Raw genomic sequence first — 12593 nt, 5'->3', positions numbered from 1 at the left:
ATGGCGGAGTGGTGGGGGGTGGCCCGAGGGGGTGGGAGAGGGTCCGGCCCACGCTGCGCCTGGGCTGGGACTGGTCCCGCTGGCCCAGGGTAGCAGGAAGCTCTCCACACACTCACTGGACCTGGGCTAGGACTGGGTCTCTTTTTGTGTTTTTATGAAGCGTGATAAAAATACAGTGAATGTCGCTGCTGAGTCTCACCAGTAGAAATGCAGTCTTATGAAAATATATGGTATGTTCTCATCCACCATACTACCCTCTGTGATTTCTGGCTTTTCTCCTTAAAATGACCATGAAAGATAAACGGCTTGAATTGATTCAAGACATTGAAGCAGCCATGACAGTACAACTAAAGAAGCTTATGAAAGAGCAATTTCATTGTTGCTTAGTCAACAATGATGGGATAAGTATGTTTGAAATTGGGGGAAGTTTTTTGAGGGGCATTAATAAGAATGACAGTGTCTTTTACTGTAATAGTTGTTAAAAAGTGTTCACCATATTTTTTGATCATATAATTTATTCCTTATTATTTTAGAATTTTGTTTTCTTACTGCTGTCATCCTTCTTCCTGTATATATGTCGTTGAAAATTGTGTATTATTTTTCAGGGAATTTTAGGAAAGAAATTGAAAATTGTGTATTATTTTTCAGGGAATTTTAGGAAGGAAATTGTTAGAAACCAGATAATTCAGATTTTATTATTTCTATTGTGTTTATTTAAACTGTTACCTTTCATTTAGGTTACTCATTATAAAAACATATTTGTTATAAGAGGAAATCACAGATAGACAGATGTTCTCCATCTCCTGGAGTGTTAACATTACTGAGCAGGTTTTTTTCTTAGCTGACTCTGCTCTTCTGTGACTATTTCTCTGATCCTTGACCTCGTCTATTACACTTAGCAGGTGACATCACTTCCTGTGATAGGGTGTTCTTTAACTCTCGGCCACCAAATCCTCTACAAAGCCTGTCAGTACTCATGTGCACTTATTTTTCCTTTCTTCCTGTTAACCATGTAGAAGGAGGTGCTTATTCCCCTAGATAAGGCCAAATAGTATATGTATTGTTGTATGTTCTGGGTCCCATCCTCTACTTTCTCAGGAAACTAATGTTGTTCTTACAGTCTCCTACCTCTGCTTTATCTCTTTGAACTTCTTATCCACTGACTCCATCACAGTATTCAATGATCGTAAGCCTTTCTATTCCCGACAACAATCTTTTGTAATCCTGTCTCTCTCAACTTCTTGCTTTGCCTTCCCAACCAGATTTGAAAAGGTTGTTTATACTACCGTCCTGTTTCCTACCACTTAGTTAATACAAATTGTATTTTCAAACTATTTAGCAAAACTGTTCATACCAGAGCCACTAATAACAATTTTTTTTGGTATTGTTGATTGTTTTCTCTATCTTGCAGTACTTCTTTTCTGCAGTGTGCCATATTTCTGGTGTTTCTTCTGCCTCTCTGGCTTTCTGTGGTCTCTTGCTAGTTCTGTCCACTTTCTTTGTCCTTTAGTGTTGGCATTTGTTTGAAGGTTTTACCTTCATACTTTTCATAATGTGTTCCTCTCTGAAGCTCTTGAATACTTTTGTGTTTTTCAAGGTTCTGCATCTAGACTCTCCAACTTGTTCAGTTGTTATGGATACTCATTTAGATGTCTTGAAGGAACTCAGCATAAATGTATTTGAAAACTGAACTTATCTTTACTGCCAACAAATCTGGTCATCTGCCATTATTCTTGTCCTGTTTTGGCAAGAAGCTCTGTCATTCATCTCATTAATTACTTTTACCATAAAGCTGGGACTTATTCATACTTCTCCAGTTCTTCCTTACATGGAGTTGGTAACTTAATCCAGTTGATTTTGCATCTCATTGTCTCCAGACTTATATAATGTTTTTCATCTCTACAACTGCAACTTCACACCAACATTTAAAAACTAATGGATTACTTAGCAGTAGATAGTTTTCCTTTTAGTCTTCATTTTCTATCTGTATTTGGAGTGCTCTTTTCAAAATACTATCTGATCTTGTCATCTGTTTGCTCTAAAGCCTTTAATGATTTCTTTGTCATCTTGGGAATCCTTAGTGTACTGTACAAAGTTCTGTATAGTTTAACCCCTTCATTATTATTCTGTTGCAACTGTACATTTCCATTGAATTTAACTTGTTATAGTTCACTCAAATGTTCTAGTCTTGGTCTGTCTCCATGCACTCCAGCCTTTTGCCTTGTGTCATCCTCTGCCTGGAATGGGCATGAGTATCCCCTACTTTTACACATCCCCATACAACCATATTCCTATTTTGATTTATTTGCATTTGTTGTTTATTCTTGACTTAAAATATATTTGCTGTCATATTCTCCCAAGTCCCTAGGTAGGGTAAATTCCTTTGCTTCTTATTGTGTGACCTTCTTTAATATAGTAAGAATCTATAGTATAATCTTCCTATCTTCATCTCTTGTTCGTTCATTCTTTCTTTCTTTCTTTCTAAAATGTCTTTCTGTCTGCTCCATGAGGAAGATTCATTTTGTCTATGTTGCCTTATACATTAGAGTGAAATAGAGTTCAGATATATTTTAATTCTGTGTTTGTTGTAGATAAATGTTTAGTGTTTTGGTGGGAAGTCAGGGGGTTTGAGAGAGGGTCTTGCTGTATAACCCAGGCTGGCCTCAGTTCCACTGTGGACCTCTTGCCTTAGCCTCCCATAATGCTCTTATTGCAGGCCTGCACTATCATGCCCAGCTGAGCCTCTGGTTTTATAACTGAAAATTGTTGGGTGGAATAGAACTTAGCATAAAGAAATAATATTACAGATACCTTTACCAGAAATATATGTATTACATACCACTGTAAAAAGCCTATATTCCTTTTAGGAGTACTATATTCCTGTCATAAACTGAAGAATAATAAGATTGCATGGGAATAATAAGATTTGCAATAATTACAAACATTCCTTTCCATATTAAAGGAACTTGGAAGACTTGCTAGGTGAAATAAACCAGGCACAAAAGTACAAATATTGTATGGTTCTGCTTTCATGAAGTATGGTACCTGAAGTAGGTGAATTTATAGACAGAAAATAGAATGGTGGTTTACCAGGACCTAGGGGAAGGGAAGACTGGGGAGTTACTTATTTTGTGTTTGTATTGGAATTGACTCAGTACCTAGTCTGTCTGTCTGTCTGTCTGTCTGTCTGTCTGTCTTTCTTTCTTTCTTCTTTCTTTCTTTCTTTCTTTCTTTCTTTCTTTCTTTCTTTCTTTCTTTCTTTCTTTCTTTTAGTTTTGGCTCAGGGTCTCACTAAATTACTCAAACTTGACTTGGCTTCTTGATCTTCCAGCTTCTTCCTCCCAGGGTGCTGGGATTATAGGCGTGCACTGCTATATCTGGCTTGGAGAATTATCTAATGGGTACCAAGTTTTCCTTTGGGATGACGTAAAAGTTCTGGTGTTGGAGAGTGGTGATAGCTGTATAGCAGTGTGAATATAATTTATGCTACTGAACTAAGCACTTAGAAATGGTTATGCTAGAGGTATTTTACTATATTTTATATGCATGTATATGGTTTTTTTCTTGCTATTTAGCTCAAGTGACTGGCTTTGAACTTGTGATCCTCCTGCATTAGCCTTTTGAGTGCTAGCATTATAGGCATATACCACTTTGCCTACCTTATTTTACCACATTTATAAAGAATTTCAAGCCAATGTAACACAACTAAGAAAAAGTGAATAATATAGTCTAGAGACAAAAATCAGGATGATGTCATTTCACTGTTTTCATTTTTAGTTATGTAATTTCCTGGGTAAGTATACCATATTTTCAATAGTATAGTCATTCTTAAGTCTTAAATTTAATTTTTAGTGTTACTGTGAATATTTATGTTAGTTATTTACTGCCACTGTCCAATTTCAAACAGAAGAATACAACTACATTTCACCGTGGGTTCTGCTTCATGGATATTCTTTTTAAATTATCATTTTGGCTCTGCCACGCTTAATATTTGGCTTCAAAATCATTCAGAAAATAATATGTCCCTTCTGTCTAGCACACACTATTTTGTATTTTGGACAGTGAAAATGAAACATTAACAGATGAAAAATATCTGATTCATTGGCAGTAGAGGTTACATTTTTTTTTTTAATTTTTGAAATTTATTTATTTTTTGAGGTTACATTTTTTTTGAGACAGGGTCTTATTACATAGGTGAGGCTAACTTTCAACTTACTTTGTAACCCAAAATGGCCTTGACTTGCAACAGTCCTCCTGCCTTAACCTCCTGAGTGTGAGTGCTAGCTATATAGTATGACACTTTCCACAATCAAGAACTGATATCCATACTCTTTGTCTTTTTTCATCTCCATTGGTTAATATTATTCTCTAAGAAATAAATTGTTACTGTATAATGCCCCATGGTCATTTTATTTTATTTTTCAAATCAAATTGGTAGGACAGTTCCAATAATTAACACATTGCATACTGCCTTCTTAGTGGTTGTTTGTTGTATAAGATGCAGAAATGATATCCTATTTACAAACACTATTAGAACAAATCCCTCTATTCCTTGTTTTTTTCATTTTTTTTTTTTCCTAGAACTGGGGATTGAACTCAGGCCCTTGTGCTTGCCAGGGAAGCACTTATTCTACTGAGCCATCTCCCTGGTCATTTTAGATTGACATTCTCGATGTACTAATATGGACCTTGTTAAACTAATAAAATAAATTTAATTAAATTAATTAATTTAATTATGCCATTTTGATTTCTTGTACACTTGATATGTCATCCATATTGATTCTTTTTTTGGTGTACTGGAATTTCAATCCAGGACCTTCACAGTGATATACATCTCCACTCATTATTATTATTACTAGTATTTTAAAAATTTAAGACAGGTTTGCTAAGTTCCAAGGCTGGTTCTAACTTGCAATTCTCCTGCCTCAGCAAGTGCTAGAATTACAAGCATATACCACCATGCCTGTCTTTTTTCTGTCATTTCTGAAAGACTCCAATGAATCTTTTCCTGGCATTTATGTAATAACATATGATTTTAGGAAGTTACTTCAGCTTAATTAGTGGTTTTTTTTAATACCTATTCATTTCATTCCTTTTGTTCACTAATAAGTTTCTTATTTATTAAAAAAAAAAAAAAAGGAATATGGCAGCTATCTCCCTCCTATGCATCTATGTCCCGTAGTCATGGTCTCCTAATTGGGATCTCTTTGTCATGGGTTTCTGTGACTAAATATCAGTTTTATCCATCAGAATACTTTTTTGGGGGGTATGTATTTACTAACCTGGGTGTTCTCATGACTTTAGTAATCAAAAGACATCACCTGGAGTAGTGAGCATGATAGTCGGACTCATGGGCTGGCCAGGGGTTTTGATCCCCTGCACTACAAGCTGTGCCAGCTTTACCCCCTGGGCACGCTGAGATGGCAGTTGAAACTGGGCTGGGCGTGGTGGTGTGCACCTGTAATCCCAGAGCTTGGGAGGCTGAAAATAGGAGAATCACTACAAGTTTGATCTACCTAGTGAGACCCTGTAGACCTTGTACTAAATATGTTTAAAAAAAAAAAAAACCCTCAAACATGGGGGGGCGTTGGTATATAACAAAACAGTTTTATCAGTGAAAGAAAGAAGAGGTTAGGAAAGCAAGAAATGATTTCTGCTGCAAAGGAGGAGAAACATGAATTTTTCCTCATTTTATCTACTTTTGGGTTCATAAATCATAACCAGTTTTGGAAAACCCTCTTGTTTTCTCTCTGGATTCTGTTACTGAGAGAAGAAGACAGGCTTCCTTCATAATATTCTAGGAGAGGCTTTGTCCAGCACAGCATTCTTTCAGAGACTCCAAACATGGTAGGCCAATTGTGAGATTCTGGTTGATAAACTAAGGTATATATTAGAACGGAATTAGTTATCTTCTTAGAAAAGTTTAATCAGCACAAGTGAATCATTTTAATTTTTAAGTTAAATTTCACAGAATTGTTAAGTATCCTAAATAGTATGACGTCTAATTATATCATACTTTTATGTAAAGTGTTCCAGAAAGATTTAGATTTGTATCAGTTATCTTAGGCATATATACAATAAGCTGTATTTAAAATGACTGCATAAAAATATTCAGACATCTTAAGTATGAATACTTTGATTTTTCTATTTAAAAGCATTTGATTTTGTGTGGGATACTCAAAATAATGTAAAGAATGTGGCTGTTTCTCATTAAGATTAAAAACCTATTTAATTTTTTTTTTTGAAAAAATAACTAGTAAATAAATATGGTTTTACGAATTTTCATTTCAGTTGCTTTTGCCAAGAGTAAGTTATTTGACGTTGGTAACTGACAAAGTGAAAAAGCACTTTCAGAAGGTTATGAGACAAGAAGACATTAGTGAGATATGGTTTGAATATGAAGGCACACCACTGAAATGGTGAGTGAATTTTTCTCCATTATTAAGCATTAAGTATATACTAGCTTTAAGTAGGTAGAGTGCCCTGAAACAATCATAAAAAGGTTCTGTAAAGAAAGAAATCATTAGTTTAGTGCTTAAGTGAAGTTTAAACCATTATTAGACTATTTTGTTGAAAATATTTCTGCCTCTAATTTGGCTGAATGGATGACTTGTCAGTTTTGCTTATTTTCAGGAATAGATTTTTGTATGTTAAAGTATTATTTGGTCATAGGTTTTTTTTCCACTTATATTTAAAACTATATAAACAAGTCATCTGTGACAACTGTCAGTTTTTTTTTCTTATTCAGAATATTTATAACCTGCTTTAATGCACATGGTTAAAGTGACCTCATTCAAATTAATTGCCACTTTAGTTGACCACTGATATTTGGTTTAAAGCATTTAAAATATATTGATTTCTTGTTTTGTTTTGTTTTAGTACTGGGGATTAAACCCAAGGCTTCAGGCATATTTAGGCAAATGCTCTACCACAGAGACATGTCCCTTGTCTTTTTTATTCTACTTTAAGACATAAGTTGCCCCAGCTGGCCTGGAACTTGTGAGCCTCTTGCCTCAGTCTTTTAAGTAGCTGCAATTATAGGTTTGCACCGCTGTTTCTAATTTCTTCTTCATGTTAAAAAATAATTTTGATATTTTATCATTTTTAAGAAAGATTTTGAAAATCGTAAATTTGGACTTACCTACATATAGATGCTTTTTTGTACTTCCTCTGTTATTGGAAGTTTTATTCAATGTACTTCCAAAAGAATTTAATGAAACTAGGGAAATCATAGTGAGAAGAATATGAAAAACATATTTCAAGGGATATTGGAATGTAGGTGGTAAGATATGTGGTAAGACTAAGATTTAGATGAAATTTGAAAAATAGAAATGGATTAAAGATGGACTTGCTCTCAATCTTAGAATATTAAAATGGAGGACAAATGAAAGGAAGCTGGTTAAGTATTTAATAAGTTCAGTTTATATCAATCTAGTTAGGACTAATTAGCAAAGAGTAAACTTTGGAGCTTACCTCTACTGATGAAATCTTGAAATAGATTTGGGGGGCCAGGGAGATAGCTCACTAGAATAAGTGGCAAGCGCAAGGGCCTGCATTCAATCCCTGGTTCCGCAAAAAAAAAAAAAAAAGACTTGGTATTGGCTTAGAAATATATAGGTTGATGTTTATGGGTTGTCTCTCATCTTTTAAGGTAGTTCTGGGAAGGGTTGATAAATTGTCTTACAACATTGTTAAATCCATATGTAACAGCTTCATGCTCATATATGAGACTTATTATGACTTGGATACTTCTAGACTTCAGGTAGTGAAGGTAAAGCAGTTTTCTGTTTCTTTTTGTTTCAGAAGAATTGGAGGTTTTAGAATGAGAGGGTGGTTTTAAATATGTATAAAAGGAGCAACAATCAGGAGACTAGAGGCAAAGTCAGGATGGGGAAGGATAGCAGTAGTTTGTCTTTCTGTGGTACTTGACAGCTCCACCTATATTATGGTTAGACTTTTGAATTTATTACTTTGTATGTACTATAGACAATAAGAATTTGTGTAACAACATTGTTTTTCAGTTTTATCATTATAAAGCAGGATTTCTTAACAGAGTCATTGTTGCCTTTTTTGTACCAACAGTTGAATTTAGGACCTTGTGCATGCCAGGCAGGCACTGTCCAATGTGCCAAATCCCTGGCCTTTTGATATTTTTGAATTGGATAATACATTGTCATTGTGGGGGCTGTCCTTTACATTGTAGGATGTTTAGCTGCTGCCCTAGCCTCTACCCACCTTACTTGTATACTTCCCAAGGTATGATAATAACTATTGTTGCCAAATTTTCCAAGGCAGTGCCAAAACTGCCTTCAATTGAGAGAAAAACTTTGGAAAATGTGGACAACTTCAGTTTAACTGGAAAATAAATGATTGTTAAATCAATGTCTTTATGGTCTATACATAAAAAATTTGAATTTGTTAAGTTTTGTCTTTTTTTTTTTTTCTTTTCAAAGTCTTATTGATAAACATATAGCAGTGAGACAGTTTCGAATCAAATCGAAAGTACAGTTTCAACAAAGTTTTGTCTTTTTGAGATAGGATCTTGTTACATGGTTGACTGACCTTGAAGTCACTGAGGTAGTTGGTCTGGCCTTGAACTCCTGATCCTCCTGCCTCACCCAACTACTGGGATTACAGATATGTGCTACCCAGCCTGGCTTTGAATTTGTAATTAAAAGGTGGAGGTTTTATGGTTGTGGAGATTAAAAGTCCCAGCTGAAATAATTTTACTGGAAATCTTTATCAAACATTAAAAGGAATTATCATTTTCACAGTCTTCTAGAAAATTCAAGGGGACAGAACACCTCCCAAGTCATTTTTAAGGCCATTATTATATTAAATATAAAGCAAGACAGTATAAATAAAATACGGTGTCTCATGAATGTATTGTACAACAGTCTACAATAAAATATTGATAACTTGAATTCAACAGTGAATAAAATTAATTACATAGCATGAATAAGTAGGTTGTATTGAAGGTATGTAAGACCTCAACGGTCAGGAATGTAGGATCCAACTTGAACTGTGTACCTGTTCAACTACTCAGGAGGTGGAAGCAGGAGGATTGCAAGTTTGAGGTCAGGCTGCATAGCTTAATAAGACTTTTAAAATAAAATTTTAAAAAAGAATTTGGGAATATAGGTCAGTTGCAGTGTTGAATCTCTACAGTAAAACAAAAACATAAAAAACAATGAATTATAGCTAGAAGAGAAAAAAAAAATTGATATTGAGCATCCCTAATCTGAAGAAATGCTCCAAAGTCTATTAGTTTTTGAGCATCGACATGATATATAGTGAAAGTTCATCCTGACCTTGTACGTGTAGTCATAGAAATGCAGGTGTCGTGGGGCTGGGCTCTCATTTAATGGCAGAGTGTGTGCTCATCATTCACGATGGGGTCCACCCCAGCACCACAAATGCACATATAAAGCAGACTCACTAAAGATGAATATATACAGTTCCCCACATATTATATATGCAAGGTGTATATGAAATAATAAGTGAACTTTGTGATAGACTTGGATCCCAAGTCTAATGTCCTAATGTATTAAGCAAAATTTCTAAAATTCACTCTGGGGCAGGGCAGTGCAAGTGCTTGCCTGGCAAGTCCAAGGTCCTGAGTTTTGTCCCTGGTAACAAAAATAAATAACTGGATATAGGAAAATACTTTAAAGGCATAAGCACCTATCTGCTATCTGGTAAGCACAAGGTCTCAAGCTTGATCCCTGGCCCCATATGCCATGCCTGTGTGCACCCAGAACCCCTGTAATCCCTGAGCTTGGGAGGTTGAGACAGGAGGATCATTACAAGTTCAAGACCAGCCTGGGAACTACAGAAAGTGAACACAAGGCCAGCCCGAACTACATAGCAAAACCCCATTTCCATAAATAAAATATAAATATATATAAAAAAAATTTGCTCTGAAATACTTCTGGTCCCAGGCTTTTCAAATAAATGATGTTCACCTGTAATTCATATTCCACCTATAGTTGATTCATTGAAAGTTGACAAAATTCAGTGTATTTATAGTAAAAGTTCTTAGCCAATATACTCATGTATTCTTTCCATTCTCTTATTTATAACTTCTAGCTCAAGTATCAGCTCTTTCATTATTGTTTTAGCCAAAAGTGATTATTTCTGTTTTTCTGCTACCTCAATACTGTGTGTACTTACAGTATATTCGTCATATGGCTACTGTGTAAGGTAATGGTTAAAGATGCTAACTCTGGAGCCAGGAACCAAGATTTCAAACCACAGCTTTATCACTTAATAGCTGTATATAATCTTGGTCAGTATATTTGACCTTTCTCTATCTCAGTTTTTCTGTCAGTAAAATATGATGATAGTGGCTTTTAACTCATTCTATCAGTTCCTTTTAAGAGTTAAATGAGTTAATAAATGTAAAATTTTTAGACTACAGCATAGGTTAAGTGCACACATTGCTCTGTTCACCACTGTCAAGATTGTAGTCCTTCATACTTACTGTTATACTTGTGTAAGCAACTTTGTGGGATGATTGAGCATCCAGGGTTGTTTCTAACTCATGAACTCAAGGGGCCCTCCTGTCTTAGTTTCCTGAATAGCTGGGACTATAGGCATGTGCCACCATGACCAGCTTTGTTTAAATGTAAATTTGCTTTATTTTCCATTCCAGAATCATACAACGCTTCATTTTATAGTGTTTCCCCTTGTTTTTCTTGACAAAGGGAAGGCCGAAGAATTGTAGAAGCCAGGTTTGGAGAGTTTTAGTTCAGAGCTCTTTCTATCATAACTGCTGGCATTTTTTTGAAATTTTTTTTTTTACCATTATTTTTTGTTTAATTCTGTAATTGCTTATGTTAGCTTGTCAAATAAGAATAGAAAAATAAGAATAATGGATACTATGTAAATGGATTGTTGATTTGTAGAGCAGCCAAGAAGGTTTTATCTTATTATATTAGAACTTTATCCATATAGTTCTTTGTATCATCTCCCCTCCCCTCCCCTCAACTCCCTTCCCCTCCCCTTCTTGCTTCCTTTGTCCTTCTATCTCTTTTCTCTCATCTCTCCTCTCCTCCTACTCTTCTGTCTCTCTTCTTCCCTCTCTCCTTTCCCTTTGTCTCTCCCTCTCTCCCTCTCCCTCTCCCTCTCCTTCTCTCTCCCTGTCTGTCTCTTTCTTCCATCCATTCATCCCAGGAAAAACCCAAGACCTTGTAGTTCCTAGGCAAACACTTAAAAAATTACATGGAAAATATAGATTGTTGATCTAATTTAAAGTATATGAATTTAGAATTTTAAATTGATTTGATTGGTCAGCAGAGGGTGCTCTTAACATTATATTTTAAGGAATAAAGTTTATTTTTCCTAGAATTTTAAGTATTCTTAATTATAATTGTTATTTTCATAATTATTTTAATAGAGCTTTTCTTGGATTTTTCTCAAAAGTATTTTGTTAGTAAACCCTTATAATGGTTTCGATCTTACACATTGAGGAAAGTATTATAGAAAGTTTATCTTTTTGCAAAAGATAATACAAGTATCCCTAATGAAAAGATTTACTTTATGTAAACTAATATATTTTCAGGATGCATTCAGCAAGGAAGGAGTCAGAATTGCTTTTTTGAATTGAAAAACAAGACAAATATTGGTGTTGTTGATCTTAGACTTAATAGTGACATTTTACATTTTCAAAAGTAAATTTTAGCTAGGACTATAGCTCAGTGGCATAAACACCTGCATGGCAAGCAGGGTCTTGAGTTCAGTCAGTGGCACCATCCCTCAAAGTAAACAAACAAACAAATATATAATTGTAGAAAAACACTTTAGTGAAAATATATATTTTCTTTTAGGAAAGTTGATGACTAACATTTTAATCATAAATACTGTATAGATTATTCTCATTTTCCAACTTTTGTCTTTTCCTGTCATTTTGAATTTTTAGAACTTTGTTATTCTATAAATTAGACTTCTGAAATAGACCCTGCATAGCATCTTGTTCATGATTTTTCTTGGTGATTTTGTACTTTTTCTCAAAAATGAAGCTGTTTTTTTGCCATGTATAGAGTTAAGGCAAATTGTAATCTTTTAATTACTTGAGTTTATAATTATAGTTACATCCTCATTCAGTAAGATGTAATTTGGTGTGTGTGTGAATCACTAATGTAACATTTTAGTGAAATGGGCTGAAGCAATAGTTTGAGTACTGGAATTAATCTTTTTAATGCTCATTTAGAAGACCAGATAGCTATCTGACTGCGGATCTTTAGAACAAATTCTCTATATAAAAGCATATTCATTATTGCAAACATTTATATATTTATATAAACAATATGAGTGGACAAATGAAACAAAAAAGCATGATATATTCACTTTGAGAGGTAAATTTCATAGACTAGAATAATGTGAAGAAGGAAAAGAAAGAAGAAAATTTGAAAATAAACCTAACACTTCTGATACAATGACACCCCCTCTCTTGTCACCCCAACACCCTAGTCATCCTGCTGTGGGCTAAGAAATAGTGCAAATTGGAGTACATAATGATTATTTCATCTTCAGGAGTTGATATATGCATGAAACACTAGACTAAGTTGTTAGCTGGCTGGGTTCTCTTTTGA

At 34.6% G+C, this 12593-nt stretch overlaps 1 protein-coding gene across 4 annotated transcripts in view; it reads left to right on the top strand.

The window, feature by feature from the left end:
- Nucleotides 1-12593, top strand: part of Atg5 (autophagy related 5) — a 180210-nt gene that overhangs the window by 33149 nt on the left and 134468 nt on the right. For 2 of the 4 annotated variants that reach the window (XM_023722336.1, XM_023722337.1), the window contains 2 exons: nt 298-405; nt 6292-6419. The exons of 1 other annotated variant lie outside the window; for it this stretch is intronic. In XM_023722336.1, coding sequence (XP_023578104.1) covers nt 6361-6419 — 59 coding nt within the window. In that variant the 5' untranslated portion in view covers nt 298-405; nt 6292-6360. The remainder of the gene's footprint in view (nt 1-297; nt 406-6291; nt 6420-12593) is intronic. One more of the 4 variants, XM_004637464.2, reaches the window with a different exon arrangement.

Source organism: Octodon degus, unplaced genomic scaffold (genome assembly GCF_000260255.1).
Source record: "Octodon degus isolate 3935 unplaced genomic scaffold, OctDeg1.0 scaffold00090, whole genome shotgun sequence".
Classification (NCBI taxonomy): domain Eukaryota; kingdom Metazoa; phylum Chordata; class Mammalia; order Rodentia; family Octodontidae; genus Octodon; species Octodon degus.
Note: the sequence above shows the minus strand (reverse complement) of the source record. Positions and strands in the feature narration are given on the sequence as shown.